At 45.4% G+C, this 25,423-nt stretch overlaps 1 protein-coding gene and 1 pseudogene across 5 annotated transcripts in view; one reads left to right on the top strand and one right to left on the bottom strand.

Annotated features, from left to right (window-relative positions):
- Window positions 1-25,404, bottom strand: part of smpdl3b (sphingomyelin phosphodiesterase acid like 3B) — a 119,235-nt gene extending 93,831 nt beyond the window's left edge. For 2 of the 5 annotated variants that reach the window (XM_038796421.1, XM_038796427.1), the window contains exons 1-3: window positions 23,652-23,692; window positions 8,440-8,541; window positions 2,952-3,162 (exon numbers count right to left, since the gene is read on the bottom strand). In XM_038796421.1, coding sequence (XP_038652349.1) covers window positions 2,952-2,995 — 44 coding nt within the window. In that variant the 5' untranslated portion in view covers window positions 2,996-3,162; window positions 8,440-8,541; window positions 23,652-23,692. Of the gene's footprint in view, window positions 1-2,951; window positions 3,163-7,307; window positions 7,794-8,439; window positions 8,542-23,651; window positions 23,693-25,314 lie in introns of those variants that run through there. The other 3 variants (XM_038796425.1, XM_038796432.1, XM_038796416.1) reach the window with 3 other exon arrangements.
- LOC119965675 lies at window positions 3,363-6,276 on the top strand (annotated as a pseudogene).
- Window positions 25,405-25,423: the final 19 nt, after the last annotated feature.

The following is a 25,423-nucleotide window of genomic DNA, read 5'->3' as shown; positions in this document are numbered from 1 at the left end:
TCTCCCCTTGTGAGAGGCTAGCTTATCCATGGCACTGAGCAACCCTCACTACTTTGCATACATAGTCCTTTGTCATGTACACTGACAGTGAGCATTCTTTTAAACTGTTCAATCACGGATGTAGCAAGCTTCACCTCAATTTAACGTTTGAGCATTTTCCACTGAGGCTGCAGAATGGCCGCACCTTCAGTTGCCTTGCCTTAAATTCTGGAACTCTCTCCCTAAACCTCTCCACTTCTCTACCTTCCTTTCCTCCTTTAAGATGCTGAAACAACCTCCCTCATTGATCAAGCTTTGGGTCATTTGTCCTGATACCACCTCATGTGGCTCAGTGTCAAATTTTGCTTCAGAACGTGTTGTGAAGCGACACGGGATATTTTATTACATTAGATACACTACTGGTGTGATTTAACGGAAACATTTCTAAGTCTTGGGCACAATTGGCGACATGCTGAGGTCTGAGTCTGGTGAATCAGCGGGGTGATAGCCAATAATGGCTTTTGGGGCTCTTTCTTGATGGCTGTGGAGAGGGAGATCGCGGGCCGTATTTAACGGCATTTAGTACCGGCAATGAGCCCCAAAAGCCATTATTGGCTATCACCCCGCTGATTCACCAGACTCAGACCTCAGCGTGTCGCCGCTAACAAGGGGGAGCTGCTTTTAAACTTCATCACCACTCACTCAGTCAACCCACGAGCATGGCAGCATGCAGACTTGCTCCTCACTTGGGGGTGATGACCTCACAAGGTTTCTCGATGCCGGGAATGCAAGACGAGACATCCTGTTCCCCTGAGGGGGTTGGAGGACCAGCAGCAGGGCCACCAATACCGCCTGGGAGGCAGTGGCAGCGGCTGTCAGTACGGGCAGCATGATGAGGAGGACGCCATCCAATATCGGTGGAAAACCAACGATCTCCACCAAGCTTTAAGGGTAAATTACAAAATCTCTCCTGGAATCAGTTCTGCCTGCCATCCCTCAAATTCCCAATTCCCCCCCACACCGACAAGTCACTGCCTGATACCTCATACCCTCTTCAAATTCGATCTTCATCTTTGTCATCAACACAACACCTTCATGTCTAGGTGCGATGCACACACATGCCACCTGCGATAGATGCCACCACCCACTCCCCCAACCCCCACCCATAAAATGTGCAGCTCACAATGTCCCCTCAGGATAAGATAGCCCATAAAAACCGGGAAAGGATTAAGATGGGAGGCGATGTGCCAGAGATTCAAGGCCTCACCCGCTATGAGGAGTGGGGGAAATTGTGGGGTTGACCGAGTAGAGAGCAGTGACTGACAGAGAGGCTGGCCTGTGCCAGAGAGGTGAGGATCCACTGCCCCTTCACTCAGATGACTGTCTCAAGTGAGTTGTTCATGTCAGTTAAAATGATCCTTCCCTCTCATTACCGCTGCCCCCCACCACCCACACCCCTTCTATGAAGAATCTTTTAATTCATTTAAAGCCTTACACTCCAATTCATTGACATTCTTTATAATACTGTCACTGTTTTTTTTTGTAATTTAGATTACCCAATTATTTTTTTCCAATTAAGGGGCAATTTAGCATGGCCAATCCACCTACTCTGCACATTTTTGGGTTGTGGGGGCGAAACCCACGCAAATACGGGGAGAATGTGTAAACTCTACACGGACAGTGACCCAGAGCCGGGATCGAACCTGGGACCTCGGCGTCATGAGGCAGCAGGGCTAACCCACTGCGCCACCGTGCTGCCCATACTGTCACTGTTAATAAATACATCACCTTTTGCTCAGAGAAAGGGTATCGATACAATGACGCAAACAATGTTAAAAGTCTCATCCTTCATTGAAAATATCTTTAAAAGAAATGTTGGGTGCGATCTTCCCAAAAGGGAATAAAGTTCCTGAGCGAGCGTTTAGCCGCGTGTTTCCCAGCACTCGCAGTGCCAAGCAACACATGGCTACTCAACGCGACTTGCTTTGAATAAGGGACCTAAAGAGGGAACTTGCAGCCAAGGCTGCACATAGCTGTTTTTTTTACAACAGGGAACTTGTTGCGTCCTGATCTCCGAGACCCACAAAAATCCACGACCTTTCCCCTGCCTCCCCACCGCCCCCCACCCCCGCCCGAACATAACATGGGAGAGCTGGAGAGTTCCCCGGCTCTCTAACACCCACACTGTGCAACCCTGGCCTGATCACACGCATGCACAAAATGCCAGCTTGGCTGTGCCCCAGCCAGCTGGCAGTGCCACCTGGGCACCTTGGCAGTGCCAGGCTGGCACACAGGTGGCATTGCCAGGGTACCCAGGAGCCACCAGTAGTGCCAGGGCACCACCCTGCCCAAAGGGCATGCAGCTGGGGCTGTCCCATCCCCTTGGAGACCCCCACAAGTGCCATTCCATCTGGTCCCTGTTTGTGGGGACCAATACCAAACGGCGTTCACCCGAGGACTCTGTGGCGAAGGGGTTGAATCCCAAAACTTCAGGTACCTCGAGAACCTGTACATTAGAGTAAGGCTTACAGTCTCGCACTTATATTCAAATTTGCCAAAATCTGACCCCGACATTGTCGGCGGGATTCCCCTTGCAACGTCTTGCGAGATTGTGTTGAATCCTACAAGGTGTTGTGAGCCATGTAGATCCTGGGAACGGGGTCTCCCAGCTTTCACTGGCCATGCTGCACCGTAGCGAACTGCTTTTCTGGCTGAAAGATCGCACCCGTTGATTACAAAAAAAATGTAATGTTGGGCAACAATATTGCATAACTTACAAATTACTTTATCATGTTAAAAAAATGCCCACATGCTGTTTGCCTCCCTATGCAAAATAAAGTTTGCCGCACACTATTTTATGTGGAGACTATCCCTTTACTTACAGTAACCTTTGGTACTTATCAGGACAATCTTAATTGGTGTTTATTTTGCAACCTAACTATTATCTTTCACTCATAGTTCCAAGAACTTACCCAGTCCAAAGAATGAAGTCTGGCTGAGAATGAAGGTCTTTCATAGTATAAATGGATAGGTTGATGAGGTCCCAGTTGGAGTCACACAGGTAGCTCCCCCACTTCCCTGGGTTTGATACAGGTTTAGAGGATGAAGGACACACGGTGTTTGGGTTCTCTGTCACTTTATAATCAGGGTCCCAGTGAAGATCTGTGATGTGCCAAAAGTGACCTGCCAAAGGCAAACATTTATTCTAGATTGGGATACATCGCTTGCAGTCCCACTCATCAATGATTGTTTTCTATATAAAAAAAAATGTAAATAAATAATGATTGTTCTCAATGTGGGAAATCACAGCAGCTGGACTGAGCCCAGGGACAACTTTAAAGCTGAACATTTCTCCTCCAATGCTTCAGCAGCCAGTAGTCACCATGAGCACCATGTGTGCTGATGCCACCCTGATCGGCTTTACCTCGGTCTGCATCACCCTGTTAGTTGAAGGTATCAACATGGGTACTGTTGTACAGAACTGAGAAATATAAACGACTGAAGGCTGAAGTAGAGAAACAGAGCAAGAAGTTAGAAAAAAGAGGCTGTAACAGAATCTGCTGGGAGGCAACTAAAGGATAAAATAAAGACAAGAGGAAAAATAGAAAAATAATAATAACCAGGTTACTGGTGGCTCAATGGTACGAATGAAGCCTATTGGATTTTGCTTCACAGCTTTGATGGGCATGTTTAATTCCATATTTGCTCCCATTTATGCCTTTGTTGTTCATCAGGGATTGTCCCACCACAACCTTTTTAACGAAGATTATAGATTCATTTTCTTGTACATTTTATATACAATGTCCGTTCAACAGAACATTCAGAGACTCTGGGTCTGGCTCCTTTATGTGCGACTACCAAACAGGCTGGAGGATTCCTGGGACCTCCACCTCAAGTAAGCAAATTGTCATTATGAAACTGTTGTGTATTGATTGATTGATTGATTTGATTTATTGTCATATGTACCGAAGTACAGTGAAAAGTATTTTTCTGCGGCCGAGGGAACGTACACAGTACGTACATAGTAGACAAAGAGAATAATCAACAGAGAACATTGACAAATGGTGCATCGACAAACAGTGATTGGTTACAGTGTGGAGCAAGGGGCCAAACAAAGCAAATACATGAGCAAGAGCAGCATAGGGTGTTGTGAATAGTGTTCTTACAGGGAACTGATCAGTCCGAGGGGGAGTCGTTGAGAAGTCTTGAAGCTGTGGGGAAGAAGATGTTCCTATGTCTGGATGTGCGGGTCTTCAGACTTCTGTACCTTCTGCCTGATGAAAGGGTCTGGAAGAAGGCAATGTCTGAGTGGGAGGGGTCTCTGATAATGCTGTCTGCCTTCCTGAGGCAGCGGGAGGTGAATACAGAATCAATGTTGGGGTGGCAAGCTTGTGTGTTGCGCTGGGCTGAGTTCACCACACTCTGCAGTTTTTTGCGATCTTGGACCGAGCATGTTGCCATACCAGGCTGTGATGCAGCCGGATAGGATGCTCTCTATCGCACATCTGTAGACGTTTGTGAGAGTTGCTGCAGACATGCCAAATTTCTTTAGCTTCTGTCGGAAGTAGAGATGTTGTTGGGCTTTCTTGACTGTTGCATAAACGTGAGTGGACCAGGACAGACTGTTGGTGTTGGTGACCCCTAGGAATATAAAGCTATCGACCATCTCCACTTCGGAGCCATTGATGCAGACGGGAGTGTGTGTCGGCTACGCTTCCTGAAGTTGATGATCAGTTCCTTGGCCTTTCTGACATTTAGAGAGGCTGTTTTCTGTACACCATGCAACCAAGTGATTTATCACTTTGTATTGTATATCTGTCTACTCTATGTGGCAGTATCATTTGTACATTTCACAGCTAAAAATACAATTCTTTGTATCTAACAATGATTGAGATGTAAAAAGGTTGGTGTGCAAAATTGAAATATTTACATGATATTAAACTACCATTTTTTGGGATATAAAACACATTTGGCCTGCACATTTTGTGACTATTGCACATTTAATTATCACCGAAAGAATTAAGTGGAAACGATCTTTAAAGGCAGAGAAACTCACTCAAGCAATCAGCTGTGTAACTAACCTAATTACATAACATTCAATTCCTGGCCGATGGGCAAATATGGTTTCCGTAGGGAGTATTAGTTTGGCTATAATTGGCTTCAAGGACAGTAAAAAAACAGCCACAATTCCTCCTGTCTACTAACTCTTGTTGGAAAGTGTTCTTGAGTGGACATAGTGGGTGAGATTTCAATCCCTGTGACAGAACTCCGCTGCCACAATGAGTTCCGACTACGCACAGGTGTGGAAACGACAGATGATGGGAGCAGGATGAAACCAGCAGCAGGCCCAACTTAAACACAGAGTCAAAGGAGAGACAAGGAATGGTGACCATAAAAAGGGTCTTTAAATATTAACTTTCCCTTCCTTTTTATGGATACTCATAGACTTAATAACATGCGTCCAGAATTTTCTGTTTTTATTTTTTACTTTTGCAAAAATGTACTTAATTCATAAGATATTTGAAAAAATATTACAAAAGATTTTAAAATGGTCAAAACAGGAAGTGCAATAATATTCAAGTTTTCTACATAGATCATGTTGCACTCTGAAATGCTTCAGTACAATTGTTATACATATAATATTCACTGCATATATTCAATTTGAGTCATAAGGCCCCTTGTTGCATTATGGCTGATAAGACTTTGCCAGCGACCTTTCCACATTGCACCTCTTGAGGTGGCTGCTCCAAGCTTTAGCACATCAATCAGCATGTAGTCCTAGACTTTGGAATGTGCCAGTCTGCAACACTTTATTGTGGAAAACTCTTTGCACTAGAAGACCAACAAATTTCGGGCAGACCAAAGAGCATCTTTCACCGAGCTGACGATCCTCCAGCAGGAGTTGTTTGTTTCGGTCTCCGTCCCTGGGAATTGCCCTAGACCAGAGTCCTGCGTCATAGAACTGTTCGGGATGAACCTCAACAAAAATCACCGCATCTCGCTTCAGGCTTTCTTTGCAAAGGCACATTTTATTTCAGTCTGTTTGAATCCTATCCGTGTACCATGGCTATTTGAGTGGTAACTAATCACCCATTTATGCCTTTGTTGTACACCTAGGGATTGTCCCACCACAACCTCCTTAACAAAGATTACAAATTCAATTTCTTGTACATTTTATGTACAATGTCCATTCGACAGAATATTCAGAAACTCCTGGGTCCGGCTCCTTCATGTGCGACTATCAAACAGGCTGGAGAATTTCTGGGACCTCCACCTCAAGCAAGCAAATTTTCATGATGAAGTTTGCATTATTTCTACTGCCAAAGCTGTGAGGACCATCTCACTGTTTTCTCTCCTCAATTTTGCCTTTTACCTCTGTCTTCAGTGTTGGTGAACTGTTCCTTGCTATGTCACCACCTCCTCCTCTATGTCGTGTTTCTGATCAAACATGACCCATGAAACGAAAATCCAAATCTATCTCCTGATTGAGATTGTTAATTGCCTTAAGCAACCATTTAAGAAGTTCTGGTTGATGGTGTCTTTCAGCATCCATCAGTACATTCTGAAATCCGAGTGGCCAGTTTTGCATCATTAGAGAAGGTGGCGTAGTGGTATTGTCAGTGGACTAGTATTCCAGGGGCCCAGAGTATTCTGGGGTCCCAGGTTCAAATTCCGCCACTGCAGATAGTGAAATCTGAATTCAATAAAAATCTGAGATTAAAGTCTAATGATGACCATGAAACCATTGCCGATTGTCTTAAAAACCCATTTGATTCACTAATGTCCTTTAGGGAAGGAAGTCTGCCATATTATTATATCTACCTGGTCTGGCCTATATGTGACTCCAGACCCACAACAATCTGGTTGACTCTTAACTGCTCCTGATGGGCAATAAATGCTGGCATAGCCTGCGATGCCCACGCCCATGAACAAATAAAAAAATGACCCCAAGCAATGGTCGCCCACACAAATAATCTAAAATCCTTCCCAGCGAGCAAGCATGACTGGCAAAACTGATTAACCACAAATGACCTTTGGAACTGTGATACTGTAGCTCAGTGAAAATGAGCGTCTTCGGGGGTGATGTGCATGTCTATGTGTGTGGTGGAGGGGGCGGTGAGAAAGTAGTATGTCAGAAGGGAGTAAAGACAAATCAATGTGCTGAGATGATATACTCACAACGTAAGAAGAAAAAGAGCAATGAGGCTCAGAGGTATAAGGCTGATTGTCGTAGCAATGCTAAAGCAGATACTTCAATAAGTTGACTGCAGGAAGTACAATTTTCACCTCTGATTGAATTAAATAACATAAAACTAATCAGACCTTACCTCCCTGGCTGAAAATGATCCCAACATTAGTAAACAAAAGAAGGAAGCCCAGAAATTCCATTGCTACGAGAGCAGTGTGCGCACTATTACCAATCACTCGGTTGAATTAATGATCAAAGTTCCAGTGTTTTAACTTTTATTGAGGCTCAAAGGAAGGAAGTATATGATTCACAGCCCATATCCTGTATCAAAGCCATAACAACCTTATTAGACTTCAAGATAAAATCCACTCCAGCTCATTTCCTTCCAAATAGGCCTTAACCACAGCAGAAACTAATCTAGGTTCCCAACCCTAGTTATTTCATGTTGCCTTGACTTTCAGATTTATTGTCACTCTTGCTTCTGCATCAGAACGTTGTGTGTCTTTGTTGACTGGCATGAACACAATGGGCCGAATGGCCTCTTTCTGTGCTAAATGTCTACGAATCTAGTTTCAGGTCTATTGCTGGGAGTTAGGCACAAAATCTAGGCGGACACTCAAGAGCAGGACCGAGGGAATGCGACATTGGTGAAAGTGCCATCTTTCATTTATGATTTTAAATCAAAATCTCGTCTTCCTGCTCAAGTGGATCTAAAAGATTCCATGATATTATTTTGAAGAGGAACAGAAGAGTTATCCTGGGTGTCCTGATCAATGTTTATACCTCAACCAACATCACAAGAGAGAGATTATATTGTTATCTTCACCTGGTTGTGGACAAATTGGTTGCTGTGCTTCTTACCTCACACTTTGGGATGACTAATATGAAAAGATGGTACACCACAATTGGCACAGCTTTGTAAAATGTGGATGAGCAGAGAGATCCTGGTTTGCGTATACAAAATTCCTTTGGCAGCACATGTTCATAAAGTGGTTAAAAATGGTGGTTACTTGGGTTTATAAATCGAGGTGTTTAATGTAAAAACAGAGACAATTATACAAATGTATAAATCACTGATCCGGCCTCCTCAACGACAGCTTACATTTAATTGCACCTTTAATGTAATAAAATGTTCAATAGCGTGCATCTCAGGAACATTACAGCAGTGGTCCCAAATCGTTTTAAGCTTTTTTCTAAAAGATCACATTTAGAATCTTAAAAATTTGACTTTATTTAAACTTCCAAAAATATATGCTATGCATAATACTCACCTATTCTTAGTGTGACACCTGTGCTTGCACACTATCTGTGTGTTGTGAAGTCCGGGTCATAATTTGAGATGGCCAATCTCATACAGTCCATCAGACGAGCATCTGTGAGACAAGTGCAATATTTGAACTTGATTATTTTCATCTGGGAAAAAGCCATCTAATAGAGGTGTTGTGCTTTGTGATTCTGTTATCAGGATGGATGGTGTAGTGTTCGTAAAGACCACAGAAGCTAAATTCATTAACAAAGCTAACTTTTATTTACATACTTCTTAAAGCTCAACCACTTACCCCTATAGTAAATAATAATCTAGTAATCTACAATCTACACTCTACTAATACTAGTCTCTCCACTCTATCTATAAATGTACTCTACACTCTTTCACTGCTCCTCTACAGCCTTCTCCAGCTCTCTCGCAGAAGCATGTGAGTCAGTGATTTACATAGTTCTGTATATAGCTCCATCTAGTGGTTAATTATGATATGACATTAACCCTTTGTATTCTGACCATTTCACATAATGTCACATCCCCCTTTCTTTGAGAGAAATGTTTGAAATTCTTTCTAACTTTTTCTTACATTGTTGAGAATGCATTCATACAGTTCATGCATAATTATAGATTTTACAGTGCAGATGGAGGCCATTCGGCCCAACGAGTCTGCACCGGTCCTTGGAAAATGCACCCCACTCAAGCCCACACCTCCACCCCATCCCCATAATCCAGTAACCCAACCTAACCTTTTTGGACACTAAGGACAATTTAGCATGGCCAATCCACCTAACCTGCACATTTTTGGACTGTGGGAGAAAACCTGAGCACCTGGAGGAAACCCACGCAGAGACGGGGAGAACGGCAGATTCCGCACTGACAGTGACCCAAGCTGGAAATCAAACCTGGGATCCTGGAGCCGTGAAGCAACAGTGCTATCTACTGTGCTACCGTGCCGCCCCGCTAAGTGTTTTAGCCCCTCTTAGCCCTCTAAGTCAAACAAAGGTTGTCTGCTGGCGTTTCCAGATTGAATTTATCATCATTATCTTGGCTGCTTGATAGCCCATTCCCATTTATACAAAGGAACAGAGCCATGCTATTGATATGCAACTAACCTGCCGTTTACAGACAGTGGCCATCAGACTCTGCAGTAAGAGGTGGGATCAGACACAAGTATCCCGAAGAACAATGGATCTGGGGCAACCGGTGTAGTCCCACTAATGAGTTTATGTTCGAGTGAGACAATGTAACTCCGCCAGGTGATGGGCGTACCCTTCTGACTCCACGTTAGCAACATTTTCCCTCAGTCGGTTTAACCCCTAAATTGCGTGCTACATCTTTGATATAATTTCTGGACATAATTTCCAAATAGTTCCCTCGCACAACATTCTGTCTAATCATGTAACTACTATCAAGGAACCTGCACACCACTCCCACAAGTACCTTCTTATCGTCTTCATTACTCATCAAGCAGAACTGCTTCTATGTCCTGGTTTCCTAAACTTAGGTCATCGTTCTGTAATGTGCTAATACTATCATTAACAGAGCCAGTTGTTATATTACATATCATAATTGCAATTAGAGTTGCAGTCCTCAGTGTTTTCCAAGTTTAATCGATTAGGTGGTTTTCTTGTCCTTTTTGACCTTCTCAATGCACTTGCAGTGTCATTGGAATTGTCTGTTGTTTGTTCCTCATGTTTATTTGACAACATCGCTGTTGGTAAGTCAGGTTTGTTATAGTTGGCTCTGGAAACTGCAGCAAATTCTTTACTTTTAATAATGCTCGTCAATTTCTACGAAACATCAGTCCAGCCGCAGTTTGTACTACATACCATCATGGTGCAATCTGTTGCTCGTTCTGGGTGAGTGTGCTTAACACTCGATTTGGCTCTGTTTCGTTACTTAGCTCTGGAGTCGGCAGGTATCGTTAAGATACCACCACAAGTTTCAAGGTCAAGTTCAAAGCAATAAAACCATACACCAATTAGTAAGTTCAAACAAATTAGTTTATTATAATACAATTATAAACTACTCATGCACGCGCTAAGATGATTAAACTATTCCTACCACTAAATAAACCAATACTTATCTTAAAGAAACTGCCGGATCAGGGGACAAGGCCTCTTGCTCTGCACTGGGTCCGCAGACTTCAGGTTGGTATCGTTTAAAAGGCGTCAGGAGTGTCTATCTCTGGTAGCGATCGTTGTGAGACACTTACTTGCTGGCGGCTGCTGTCACAAACCTCTCCTCTCTCTCGGTCAAGGTCTTCTTTGGTAAAGGCTGGTCGAGAGGGCTGGTCAAGAGAGGAGGGCTGGTCAAGAAGAACGAACTAAGAAAAGCAACTGTGCAAACCACTGTGCTCCCGTGCCACCCTGGTAACCGTACATAGATTACTGTAGCTGTGGGGTGTCTTTATGTTTGTAATTGATAATAATTCTTGTTGTGTATTTATATAAATGTTATCTAAGTTCTTAGAATAAAGCTTATTTTGGTTAAAGTGTCTCGGAAGATTGTTGAATAACATCTCAAGTGAAGGCTCTTGTGCTCATCCTAGCCAAATTCAACAAAACGGTGAACTCCATAATATACTTTGGAGTTTTTAAACCCTGGCCCATAACACCTTACATTGCTGTTGCTTTATTTTATTCATATAACTGCGCATCCATGATTGTAATTGTTATGGCAGGCAATGTCACACAAATCTTCCTTCCCATGAGCATCTGGGCAGGTGACAATCCTGGCGATAAGGGAGTAGCACTGCAGCTTTACAGCGGTACCAAAAACCCTTTTTATCATCAAGTGCCTTTTTGAACAGTTGTTTTACTTTTCCAACTCCTTTCTCGGCTTTCCCATTGGATTGGGGAGATAATGGGCGAGAGGTGACATTCTAGAAGTTGTATCCTTCTGCAAATGACAATCGTTCCCAACTATTGAAACAGGGTCCATTATCCGTCACGACTTTTAATGGAATTCCATGTTGAGCAAATACAGACTTCACCGCTCTTATTACTAAGTGAGCAGTCAAATCTGACAATGTAATGACTTCAGGATAATTGGAATGGTAATCAATGATTATTAAATAATCATTCCCTCTGAAATAGAACAGGTCCATCCCAACCTTTGACCATGCGTTTGTGACGATCTCACTTGCTACAAAGGCTTCTTTACACTGGGATGGTTGATGTGTTTGACAGACACTACACTCCTGCATGTAGTTGTCAACATCTCTATTGATGCCTGGCCAGTACACTGACTCTCTGGCTCACCTTCGACACTTCATGTATCTTTTCCAGAATACTTCTTCATAGGCAGGACGGTATTACAATCCTGTCTCCTTTCAACAGGAATCCATTTATAACAGTCCGGTTATCCTTGATATTTTGAAAACTGTTACAACTGCAATTATCCTTCTCTTAGGTGTTTGATTACCCGTTGCAGTATTGTGTCTTTTTCAATTTTATTCCGCTATTGAACTTAGCTTTGCATCAGGCACAGGTAATATGGCTGTGACAAATGTGGCATGTTCTTCCACATCGAGTATTATATTTGATACTTTTTCATTATTGTAACTTGTAGCTCCTGACAATGCATCTGCTACTAATTCCTTGCCCAGAGTATAGATTGAAGTGAAGTTGTCTCTACGTAGATTCATCATCATACGCTGAAGTCTCAGCGAAATGTCATTAAAATCTTTCTTTATTATGTTGCCCAGAGAATGATGATCCGTTTTCACAATGAAGTGCGGTTGGCCATACGCCTAGTAATGAAACTTGCTTATGTCCGTTACCAAGGTAGTCTTTCTCTATGTGTGCATATCTCTGCTCCGTCGGAGTCATAGAGCGAGATGCATACGCACTGGTTTCCATAGATTATTTTCTGCTTTTTGTAACAAAACTGCTCCAATGCCATTCTGACTGGCATCTGTTGATATTTTTGTTTCCTTCATGGAGTCAAAAAATGCTAAAACCGGAGCTGTGGTTAGTGCTGTTTTCATGTCTTGCCATTCATCGGCATGCTGGGTCTCCATAGAAATTCAACCTTTTTTAAAATCAGATTTCTTAAAGCTGATGTTCTGCTGAACAGACGGAGAATAAACTTTTCCATAAAATTAACTACTCCCAGCATCCGTGGAATTACCTTCTTATCCGTCGGTATTGGCATCTGACCAATGGCATGAATTTTAGCTTGATCTGGTTGTACCCCTTCTTTTGATATGGCATCTCCAAGAAATTTTAATTTCTGGATCCAAATTGGCACTTTTATCTGTTCAGAGGAATGAACTCTTGTCGTGACTTTCATAAGCCTTTCACAGTGTTCTTTCGGAGTGTTGGCCCATATTATCACTTCATCTACATACACACGAACACCTGGTATTCCTTCAATTATACTTTCAATCACACGGTGGAAGATCTCTGAAGCATATATTGTGCCAAAAAGTAATCGGTTAAAACAATATCGACCAATGGGAGTGTTAAAGGTACACACTTTTCTGCTTCTACTTTCCATACATAGTTGCCAGAATTTCATGAAATACTTGGCATGCACCATTTCTGCTGTTATCTCTTCTTTTAGGATGGGATAATGTTCTCTTCTTATGTTATTATTTAAATCTTTCTGATCAATACATATTCTTGAGTCCCCATTTGGTTTACACACACACACCAGAGAGCTTACCCAGTCTGTCGGCTCAGTCACCTTCAATGTGGTATTGCATTCTTGCAATCCATCTAACTCGTCCTTAAGACGGCCGCTTAATGGCTTTGGCACTCTTCTGGTGTCACAGGCTGAGCATCATTTTTGAGTTTAATGCTGTACATGAATGGTAAGGTGCCCATTCCACTAAAGACATGCTTGAAGTTGCTCAATATTTCTTCAATTCTATCATCGAGTGAGCCATTTAAATTTCTGGCTGTGTGTATTCTTTATACCAAATTCAATTTTATGCATGCATCTACCCCAATTAGTGATGACTTTGTATCATCCACAATTTCAAATTACAATGGCATACAAATATTGTTATTCTGTATCATGAAGCAGCAGGAATCTTTCATTACTATTATGTTCCCATCTGTCAACCTCCAGTTTGGTTTCTTAATTCTTGGAATCTTGTTCACTTGTTTAGATCTGCCTCTGTGATTAAATTTGAATGTGCACCCATATCCCGCTTGAATGGAACATCAGACCCATTAATATTAAGTGTTACAGTCCAATCTTTAATTAAATTGGAGAGTTGAAATATTGTTCTATCATCAGTGCATTAACTATGTTTATCGCTTCTACCATGAAGCTATCCTGCAGAGTTAACTTAGAGAAATCATTATTTGGAGTTAACATTTTTTCTTTATGTCCTTCATTTTGTATACTCTGTACCTTTTTATATGTATTGAACGATTTTTTTGAGTTGTCGGTATCGCTGAAGTAAAACAGCATTGTGAGGCAAAATGATAGCACTTGCTGCATCGTGGGCATTTTATTCCTTTCACAGGACAATTTTTCTATCGTGGGCATGGTCATATCGTGTGCATGTCATCACGCTGGTGATGCCACTTTCAAAATGGCTACCATCAGTGGCGCGCTGTCTTCTGAACTGCCGGCGCGGCCACGTTTCCTGACTTTGCACCTTTTCCTTTAGCCCTGAACTCTGCATATTCGTCTGTGGATTGCTCACTGGCCTTGCAAAGATTTATGGCTTCTTCTAACGGCAACATCCGTCTTCTTAGTTATCTGTCTCGCAATCACTCATCATATATACCTAACATTATTTGATCCCGCAACATCGAATCTACAAGAGGAAAAATTACAGGACTGCGCTCTCGGCCTTAAATCAGTCATAAACTAATCTATCAATTCTCTTTTTAGCTACAGCCTTTTTCTGAACATGTAGCACTCGTTCGTTTCATTCACCTGTGCTTCGCAATGAACAATATATTTGTCCATGACCCGCTCAAATTTTCTCTTTTCCCCTCTGTCTGTGAATTCAAAGGAATTAAATAATTTTAATGCCTGACTTCCAGCCAAATTTAGGAGGAGCACGATTTTTCAATGAACAGGAGCTGATTCTAACACGGAGGCAGATTTTTAAAAAACTTCAAATTGCTGTTTGAAATTTTTCCAGATTAGACTTAGTTTACCAGTCGTCCTGAAGTGTTCTGGCTTTTTCAGGCCTTCCATCTTATGATCAGTAGCTTGGTGCTGTCTCCAAGATCTGTGTAGTAGCATGATTGCTCTTGTTTTTCTTAGAAGCTAAACTCACTTTCTAAACTCAATGCTTACTTTTAGGTACACATTCCTGATACCATGTGGTGTTCTTTGTGATTCTGTTATCAGGGTGGATTTTGTAGTGTTCACAAAGACCACAGAAGCTAAGCTCCTTAACAAAGCTAACTTTTATTTACGCTACTCAAGCTCAACCATTTACCCCTATAGTAAACAATAATCTAGTAATCTATAATCTACACTCTACTAACACTAGTCTCTCCACTTATATCTATAATACACTCTTTCACTGTTCCTCTCCAGGCTTTTCCAGCTCTCCCCCAGAAGCCTGTGAGTAGTGTTTAATTGTTCTGCATCTAGCTCCTTTTAGCTCAAATGGTTAATTATGATATGACATTAACCCTTTGGGTTCTGAACATTTCACATAATGTTACAAGTGGTATGTGGAACAAAAGTAGGCCTTCAATTAAAGTGCGCTGGATGTCAGAAGGGGGTAGTTCTCTCTATTTACAAGTTCCTACAAGTCTTTGACCCCTGACCTGGCTTTCAGCTCTATGACATTTTGCATGGTGATGACTTCCATGTGAATTCCACTGCTTTGTTCAAACACCTGCTGAAATTGTGCTGTCGGTTCCCCAATGTGCATATGAAGAAAAGGATTTGAGACAAATAGTGACTTGTTCCATCTTGTCTAACTCCTGAATTCCTTTTACAACTTATTCAGGTGGTCACAGAATTTTATTTGGATGGAACCTTTTCTATTTGACTTGTTGTTGGAACTTCAGAAGATTTGGGAAGTGCTCAGTAATTCTGTTCTTTAACTGAGGGGACCACAGGTTGTTTCAACTTGAACACATTCACTGCACTCATCGTGTGTGACAAGTCTATGTGTAACAGCTCATTCAATTTTGCACTTATGTCCATACAAAACGCCAAGTCTAGCAACCACGCATAATCTGAAAGTTTACTGTACACCTTATTTCTTGATTTAAGAAAGATGACAATTTCAGGGAGCAGACCTAAAAATCTGTGGAGGATTTTTCCTTGACTTAACCGTCTCACATCTGCATGAAGGATTAGTTCACCATAGGTGCCATCAAGCTCATCGAGTAACGATGTGAGCAAGTGATGTTGCAGAGCTCTGGCATGAATTGAGTTGATGTTCCTGACAATAACTGCATTACATGAGAAAGTCAATAACCTTGTTTGCTAGCACTTGTTGGTGGATAGCACAGTGGTAATTGACAAAGGAGGGGAATTCAGGATCATTTCTGCAAAGTGCAACAGGTCCTGCATTGACATCCAGCATTGACAGTGCACCATCGGTTGTGATTGAAACCAGTTTCTTGGTTGGAATGTTTTTCTTGGCCACATACCTTCTGAATTGGTTGTAGGCTTCCACACCTCTTGTCCTCGTTTTGAATGGCAGATGAGTAGAACGTCTTCATTTGTTGATGAGTCCTTGAATGCCATTAAAAAAAACAATCATCTGATACATCTTGGTGTATTTGCTGAGACATGTCCTCGAACAAAAATTCCACCCTTCTGGCTACTGTTAAAGTGCCAAGCGGCATGCTCTTGGTTGCTGTCATAATTTCATCTTTGTTTTTCAACTCTTTGAACAAAATTTCAGCAGCAACCGTCATAGCCTCCTTGATAACTTTGCCATCAGTGAAGGGTGATGGAACCATCAATTCAGCGAACATGTGTAGTTGGATCTAAACAGAGGCTTTAATACACTTACAATAGAGCCAGCCTATTCGACGTTGAACTTCAGGTGAACTGGCAGGCTGGCTCTAAGGCACTGATCTTTATACATCGGTCCCGGGGGAGGAGTTCTGGGCGTAGCCAAGGGAGGAGCCCAGTACAAACTCTCGCGTACTCCCAGAGTGACTCCCCCTGGTGGTCGGATAGTGCAACTGCACTTACAATGGGTAGATAACGAACATATATACATGGAGTGATATTGGCAACTATATATAGCGTGAATCACATTCACCACATTCACCCCGTTAAAAAAATCAAGTCCGGCGGGGGTGATGGCTCAAAGAGTCAGTCTGTCCGGTGGACGAATTGTCCGTTTTGATCTGCGGAGCACCGGGGTTGCAGCCTCTTGCGATGGCTGGGCGGGCGTCGAGGTCTGGGGTACGGTTGCCGGCTCCGGGGCGAGTCTTGACGGAGCCTCATACACCTCCTGGTCGAATGGAGACTGGGGGCGCGGGCTGGTGCTGATGCTCGGGACTGGTGGGGTGAGCTCGCAGAATCGGGGGCACAAGGGGGCGGCCGCATAGGGAACGGGGAAAGGAGTTCCTCGGTGGGGGTAGATGGGGGGCTGGATCCAGCGGGTGCCAGGTCCCAGAGGGATACTGTGTCCTGGCGACCGTCCGGGAACTCAACAAATGCGTACTGTGGGTTGGAATGAAGCAAGCGCACCTTTTGAACAATGGAGTCGGTCTTGTGCGCCCTGACGTGCTTCCTTAGGGGAACCGGGCCTGGCGTCCTCAGCCACGCCGGAAGTGATACCTCTGTGGTAGTGCCCCTGGAAAAAATGAAGAGCAGCTCGTGGGGGGTTTGGTTGGTAGCTGTACACAGGAGGGATCTAATTGCGTGGTGCGCGTCAGGGAGGACTTCCTGCCATTGGGAAACTTGGAGCTTCCTGGACCTGAGGGTCAGTAGGATGGTCTTCCAGACCGTCGCGTTCTCCCTCTCCACCTGTCCGTTCCCCCTGGGGTTGTAACTGGTAGTCCTGCTCGAGGCGATGCCCTTGTCGAGCAGGTACTGACGCAGCTCGTCACTCATAAAGGACGCACCCCGGTCGCTGTGCACGTAGCTGGGGAAACCGAACAGGGTGAAGACACTATGCAGGGCCCTAATGACTGTGGGGGAGGTCATATCAGGGCATGGGATGGCGAAGGGGAATCGGGAGAACTCGTCAATAATGTTAAGGAAGTAAATATTTTTGTTAGTGGAGGGGAGTGGCCCTTTGAAATCGATCGCAAGGCGTTCAAAGGGCTTAGAAGCCTAAACCAGGTGGGCCCTGTTTGGTCTATAGAAGTGCGGTTTGCACTCCGCACAGATCGGGCAGTCCCTGGTGACCGCTTTTACCTCCACGTTGGAGAAAGGCAGGTTTCGGGCTCTGATGTAGTGGGCGAGCCCGGTGACCCCTGGTGGCAGAGGTCATCGTGGATGGCTTTTAGGCGGCTGATTTGCGCGCTGGCACATGTCCCGCGGGATAGGGCATCCGAGGGCTCGTTGAGCTTCCCCGGTCGATGTTTGATATTGTAATTGTAGGTGGAGAGGTCAATCCTCCACCGAATAATTTTGTCATTTTAAATTTTGCCCCTTTGCGAGTTGTCTAACATGAAGGCGACCGACCATTGGTCGGTAATGAGGATGAACCTCCTACCTGCGAGGTAGTGCCTCCAGTGTCGGATAGCCTCCACGATGGCTTGTGCTTCCTTCTCGACTGAGGAGTATCGGAGTTCTGAAGCGGATAGGGTACGGGAGAAAAATGCAACGGGCCGCCCTGCTTGGTTTAAAGTGGCTGCTAGCGCTACCTCTGAGGCGTCGCTCACAACCTGAAAGGGAGTGGATTCATCCACCGCCCGCATGGCTGCTTTGGCGATGTCGTCCCTGATGCAGCTGAAGGCTTGGTGCGCCTCAGCAGACAGGGGAAATAGTGTGGCCTTGAAGAGTGGGCGGGCTTTGTCTGCATATTGGGGGACCCACTGGGCGTAGTACGAAAAGAGCCCAAGCACCGTTTGAGGGCGCATGCGGTCCGGGTCTGGGCCCAGGACTCCGTTCTCCACGACGTAGCCGAGGATGGCTAGTCTGTTTGTGCGGAACACGCATTTCTTCTTGTTATATGTAAGGTTTAATTTTTGGGCCGTCTGGAGAAAACGGTGGAGGTTGGCGCCGCGGTCCTGCTGGTCATGGCCGCAGATGGTAACATTATCCAGATACGGAAACGTGGCCCGCAGCCCGTACTGGTCTACCATTCGGTCCATTGCTCGTTGGAACACCGAAACCCCGTTAGTGACACCGAAGGGAACCCGGAGGAAATGGAAGAGGCGGCCATCGGCCTCGCACGCTGTGTAGTGGCGGTCCTCCGGGTGGATTGGGAGCTGGTGTTATGCAGACTTCAGATTCACCGTGGAAAATACCCGATATTGGGTGATCTGGTTTACCATGTCTGCGATTCTGGGGAGGGGATACGCGTCTAGGAGCGGAAAGCGATTGATGGTCCGGCTATAATCGACGACCATGCAGAATTTTTCCCCGGTCTTGACGACCACCACCTGAGCTCTCCAGCGACTGTTACTGGCCTCTATGATCCCCTCACTGAGCAGCCTTTGGACCTCCGTTCTGATAAATACCCTATCCTGCAGGCTGTACCGCCTGCTGCGGGTGGCTACCGGTTTGCAATCCGGGGTGAGGTTGGCGAAGAGAGGGGGGGGCGATGCGCAGCGTGGTGAGGCTGTCGATAGTGAGTGGGGGCAGGGGCCCGCCGAAGCTGAGGGTGCGACTCTTGAGATTACATTGGAAATCCAAGCCTAAGAGGAGTGGCGCGCAGAGGTCGGGCAAGACATACAGTTTAAATTTGGAATAGCTAGCGCCTCGAATCGTTAGCGTTGCTGTAGTGCGGCCTTGGATTTGGATGGAATGGGAGCCCGGAGCGAGGGCGATAGTTTGGTTGACGGGATAAATAGGGAGGGAACAGCGTCTTACCAGCTCTGGGTGTATGAAGCTCTCTGTACTCCCGGAGTCGAAGAGGCAAGACGTGTTGTACCCGTTGATCTGGACCTCCGTCATCGAATTTCTCAGAGGCTTGGGGCGAGATTGGTCGAGGGTGACCATGTTGAGTTGCGGGCCGCGTGGTGGGTGCCTGGGGGAGTCGAATTCTTCCGATCGGGCGTCCTGTCGAGTAGATCCCGCTGCGTTCTGGCGAGCTTGATGCAGGAACACTGCGCTGAGTTGCGGGCCATGTGGTGACTGCCCGGGGAGGTCGTTCTCCTCCGATGAGCTGTTTGAGTCTGGGGATGCAGCTAGGGCCTGTGGATCGCACGTGGAGGGTGGTGATGAAGATGGCATCCAAGATGGCGGCCCCCATGAATCGCACGTGGCCGGCCGCATGGTGGAGGTTTGCCAAGATGGCGGCCCCCATGGATCGCACGTGGCAGGAGGGGGCGGAGCCTGAGCGTAGGCCGCAGCGTTTCGGGCCCCGCAGGCATGCTGGTGCTGGGGGCGATGTTTTTGGACTGTTGGGGTGTTGAGGGCTGAGGCCCTTCTCCCGAGGCATAATTTAGCATAGTGGCCTTTCTTCCCGCAGCTGCTGCAGGTCGCGGATCGGGCTGAGCAGTGCTGCCGCGGGTGCTGGCTTTGTCCACAAAAGTGGCAGGCTGGAGCAGTTGAATAACTGGTTTGGAGAGCTGAGTAGCAGGCTGGGGGAGCTGAGTAATTAGCTGGAGCAGCTGGATAGTTTGAGTAGTTGACTGGGACAGTAGGACCGGCTGTGGCAGCGCGATAGCTGGGGGGCCTTGCGGCACAGGCTTAGGGGGTCCTCAGGTCGGGGGCCCATGCGGGGTTAGCGGGGTCCGCGGGAAACGAGTTGAGGCTGCGGAAGGAAACTTCCATCGTGCTAGCAGCCTCTACGGTAGTCTCTAAGCCCTGGGCCCCATTTTCTAATAGTCTCTGGTGTACATAGCTAGATCGAAGGCCCGCTACAAAAACATCCCGCACAGCAAGCTCCCTATGTTCGGCCGCGGTTACGGCCTGGTAATTGAAGTCATTTGAGAGATTGTTCAACTCGCGTGCAAATTCAGCTAAAGTTTCAGTAGCCCGTTGTCGGCGAGTCGTGAACACATGGCGGGCAAAGACCTCATTCATGGGCCTAATATACATTTTGCCCAAAATCGCCAGTGCTGCGGTGTAGGAACCGGCTGGATTTAATTGTGTAGAAATTCTGTGGCTTACCCTCGCGTGCAGTAGGCTGAGCTTTTGTTCCTCCGTAGTTTCAGCGGTGCTGATTTCGGCCAGGTAGGCCTTAAAACATTTCAGCCAGTGGCAGAAGGTTTCTTTCGCCTCTGCATCCTGTGGATCGAGTTCTAGATGTCCTGGTTTTAGAGCAGATTCCATGCTTTACTTCGGCAGCTTCTTAAGTGTATAAATTGATGGAACCATCAATTCAGCGAACACGTGTAGTTGGATCTGAACAGAGGCTTTAATACACTTACAATAGAGCCAGCCTATTTGTCGTTGAACTTCAGGTGAACTGGCAGGCTGGCTTGAAGGCACTGATCTTTATACATCGGTCCCAGGGGTAGGTGTTCTGGGCGGAGCCAAGGGAGGAGCCCAGTACAAACTCTCGCGTACTCCCAGAGCGACTCCCCCTGGTGGTCCAATAGTGCAACTGCAGTTACAATGGGTAGATAACGAACATATATACATGGAGTGATATTGGCAACTATATATAGTGTGAATCACATTCACCACAAATGGTTTCTTATGTTTCGCCAGCACATGGCTAATGCGAAAAGACCTCTCTTTGCTAGCCTTGCCGTCAGAAAAGAGTGACTGTTGAGCTTTCAAAATTCCCTTTAACTCACTAACTTTCTTTGTCCGAATTGCGCTGTTTAAAGGGAAATTTCTTGAAATTTTGCAAACAATGAAATGAAAATGAAATGAAAATCACTTATTGTCACAAGTAGGCTTCAAATGAAGTTACTGTGAAAAGCCCCTAGTCACCACATTCCGGCTCCTGTTCGGGAAGGCTGGTACAGGAATTGAACCGTGCTGCTGGCCTGCCTTGGTCTGCTTTCAAAGCCAGCAATTTAGCCGTGTGCAAAACCAGCCCCTTGCATTGTCTTATGATGCCATTCCAAATGACCTCTTTTACTCAAGGCTACACTCTGTTGACAAATGAGACAAGTGGTCTTGCCTTTGACATTTGTTAAAAGAAATTTGTTTTCCCATTCCTGGTGAAAATGGTCATTTCGTGCCCTCTTGGAGGTCCCTTGCTTCTCACTCATCATCTTGTCTTCAACTAACTTATTCTAAGTTTTGGCACCTGCAAGAATTCTGTTGCTCCAAGTCTCAGACATTTGGGGCGGACCCCCCCCCCCCCCCCCCCCCCGGCGGGGGCGGGAATTGCGCCGCGCCGGTCCCCCCGCGGCGATTCTCCGGCCCGCGATGGGCCGAAGTCCCGTCGCTGACAGGCCTTTCCCGCCTGCGTGATTGAAACCACCTCTGGTACCGGCGGGATTGGCGGCGCGGGCGGTCTCCGGGGTCCTGGGGGGGGGGCACGGGGTGATCTGACACCATTAGGTGCCCCCACGGTGGCCTGGCCCGCGATCGGGGCCACCAATCGGCGGGCGGGCCTGCGCCATGGGGGCACTCTTTTTTTTCTGCTGCCCCGCCATGGCCATCACCATGGCGGGGGCGGAAGAGGCCCCCTCCCCTGCGCTGGTATGACATCAGCAGCCGCTGACGCACCGGCGCATGTGCAGCCTTCCGCCGGCCAGCAAAGGCCTTTCGGCCCCGGCTGGCAGGGCGCCAAAGGCCGTTCACGCCGGCCGGCGGAGCCGGAGTCACTCCGGCGCGGGCCTAGCCCCTCAATGTGAGGGCTTGGCCCCTAAAGGTGCGGAGAATTCCGCACCTTAGGGGAGGCCCGACGCCGGAGTGGTTCACGCCACTCCGTCCCGCCGGGACCCCCCGCCCCGCCGGGTAGGGGAGAATCCCGGCTCTGGTGTTGTTCAGCAGACAATGAACTGTTCGCTCATCATTATGAGAATCTAAAGACTGTGCAATTTGGCGCAGTTCAGCATGCAATGAGCTGATTCACTTGTCATTAAGAGAATCCCGAGTCTCATGCAATTTGGCACGGTTTGACAGGCAATGACAATTGATTGTTGAGACCCATGGATTGACCTGTTGATTCTGATTGACCATTTGGAGACCACTGCTTTAACGAATAAAGTACGGCATGGAGCCACAAAAGGAGATTTTAGGTCACACGACAAAAAGCTTGCTCAAAGAAGTAGGAGTTGGAGCTATATTGTGGATAATTCTGAGCAGCAAACTTCAGAAAATATTTAAACATCTTAGAAAGAGAAGAAAGGAGGTTTACTTCAGTTCCGAAGAATAGCCATATTGGATCTGAAATGTCAACTCTGTGTCTCTCTCCACAGATGCTGCCAGATATGTTATGTTTTTCCAGCACTTTTTTTATTTCAGTATTTTGCTTTTATGTTAGATTGAAAATCATTAACAAAAGATCTGTAAGGAGATGAGGATTTTTTTTTTCACTGAGTTGTCAGGATCTGAAACCCTCGACCTGAAAGGTTAAAAGCAAATTACTGAGATTGCTGGAATCTGAAACCAAAGAGAAAATGCTGGAAAATCTCAGCAGGTCTGGCAGCATCTGTAGGGAGAAAAAAGAGCTAACGTTTCGAGTCCAAATGACCCTTTGTTAAAGCTGATATCCAAACTAATATCCATTATATGCCCACTGACTCCCATAGCTGTCTGGACTACAGCTCTTTGCACCCTACACCCTGTAAGGACGCCATCCCTTTCTCTCAGCTCCTTCGCCTCCGTCGCATTTGTTCCGATGATGCCACTTTCGAAAATGGTGGTTCAAAAATGTGCTTCTTCTTCCTCAACAGTGATTTCCCACTCAGTTGTTGACAGGGCCCTCAACAGTGTGCGGTCCATCTCCCGCGCCACTACCCTCGCCCCCTCCCCTCCCTCCCAGAACAAGGATAGAGTCCCCCTTCTCGCATTTCACCCCACCAGCCTCCGTATGCAAAGCATAATCGTCCGCTATTTTCACCAACTCCAGCATGTTGCCACCACCAAACACATCTTCCCTAAACTCCCTCTGTCAGCATTCCGCAGAGACCGCTCCCTCCGAGATAATCTAGTCCACTCCTCCACCATACCCAACACCTCCCCCATCGCCCATGGCACCTTCCCATGCAATCGCAGAAGGTGTAATACCTGCCCCTTTACCTGAGCGTTGACAAAGGGTCATCTGGACTTGAAACATTAGCTTTTTTCTCTCCTGACAGATGCTGCCAGACCTGCTGAGATTTTCCAACATTTTATCTTTGACCTGAAAGGTTGGCAGGAGCCGATTCTTTAAATAATTTTAAAAGGACGTTGGATAGGTATTTGAAGGTGAGGAACTTATAGGGTTGTGGACAAACAGCATGATGTAGGATGAAGCATGACTCCTCCTATAAAGATCCTGTCTGGGCTGAAGGGCCAAATGAGCTCCTCTTTTACTGTTCTTCGAGAGGCTGCAAAGAGATATAGACAGATTATGTGAGTAGACAACAATATGGCAGATGGAATATAATGTAGGGAAGTGTGAAGTCATTCACTTTGGTCATAAGAATAAAAAAGCATAATATTTTTAAAAGATGAGAAACTTATTTTCACATTACCGTTTGTGGGAGCATGCTGTATTCAAATTGGTTGCTGTGCTTCCTACAACAAATAATGTTCTTGTTGGAGGGCCTGATTTATATTACAAAAACACTTGTAGCTAAAGCTATAAATTATTTATTAACATTAACTGTGGGTAAATGATAGACAAAGCAGATGAATAACAGTATTAACAAGCACATGCAACCTCTCTCCAGCTTCCTCCAGCCAGTCTGAGGGGTCACCTGACTCTATCATTCACTGATATACTAATGAGACTCTTAGTGGTCAGTCGGTGAATTACAACACAACCATGACATCACCACACAACAGTGACTACACTTCAAAAGCTCTCCATTATCTGTAAAGTACTTTGAGATGTCCTGTGGTCATTAAAGGTGTTATATAAATGCAACTCTCCTTTTTTTCCTACTCAAAGGTGAGGTTGACCCACTGCCTGAAGGCTCTACTCAGTGATAAAGAGGAGGAAGGAATCAGCAATTGGCTGGATCAGAAGAATGAAGTTTTCAAAGTCGATAGAGGGCCTAAAAAGGGTTAACTTTACAGATGGATAAATCAGTGAAGATGAGGATTTTAAAAATGTATGTGTTGTGGGAAAGGGGGTAGTGTATTTCAATAAGAATTAGATGATGGGTTAGTGGGAGTCAACGTTATTTGGCATTTTGTAGAAGAGCAGGGGAGTAGTCCCTGGTCCATGGCCAATATTTATCTCTCAACCAACATTTCAAACAATCATAATCTCAATGTTGTTTGGGGCATCTTGCTGTGAATTGGCTACTACACTTCAAAAATATATAACGGTTTGTAAATGATAGGCTGTTAAAGGTGATGTATAAATAAATGTAAGTTATTTCTTCCTGTTTTTACATTATAAATGTCATACTCATACAATGGATTGCATATACACGAAAGATAAAGTTGTGCTGAAAATGCAAAATTTAACAGAAAATGCTTAAGCAGCGAAGGGACTAATATTTACAGTATTTTCATAATTCATATATTTTGTGTGATAGTTTAATAAAATATGTGCATGAACGCACATCGATATGTGTGATTGGTTCATAAAATGTAAATTTACACTCTTCACAATTCATGGGAAAGGATTTGAGTGGCTGTTGTGCAGGTGTAAAAATCTGGGATCACCTAATGAAGGACCTGAACGCCGAAAGCTAGTGATTGGAAACAAACCTGTTGGACTTTAACCTGGTGCTGTAAGACTGCTTACCCCAGTCCAACTGCCGCATCTCCACATCAGTACTAAAAAAGGCAGCGACCAATCTAGTTTCAGTATTGACTTGGTGATCGCATTTAATTACATAGCGGCGGGAGGGGGG

The sequence above is a fragment of the Scyliorhinus canicula genome, chromosome 1 (genome assembly GCF_902713615.1).
Source record: "Scyliorhinus canicula chromosome 1, sScyCan1.1, whole genome shotgun sequence".
NCBI lineage: Eukaryota > Metazoa > Chordata > Chondrichthyes > Carcharhiniformes > Scyliorhinidae > Scyliorhinus > Scyliorhinus canicula.
Note: the sequence above shows the minus strand (reverse complement) of the source record. Positions and strands in the feature narration are given on the sequence as shown.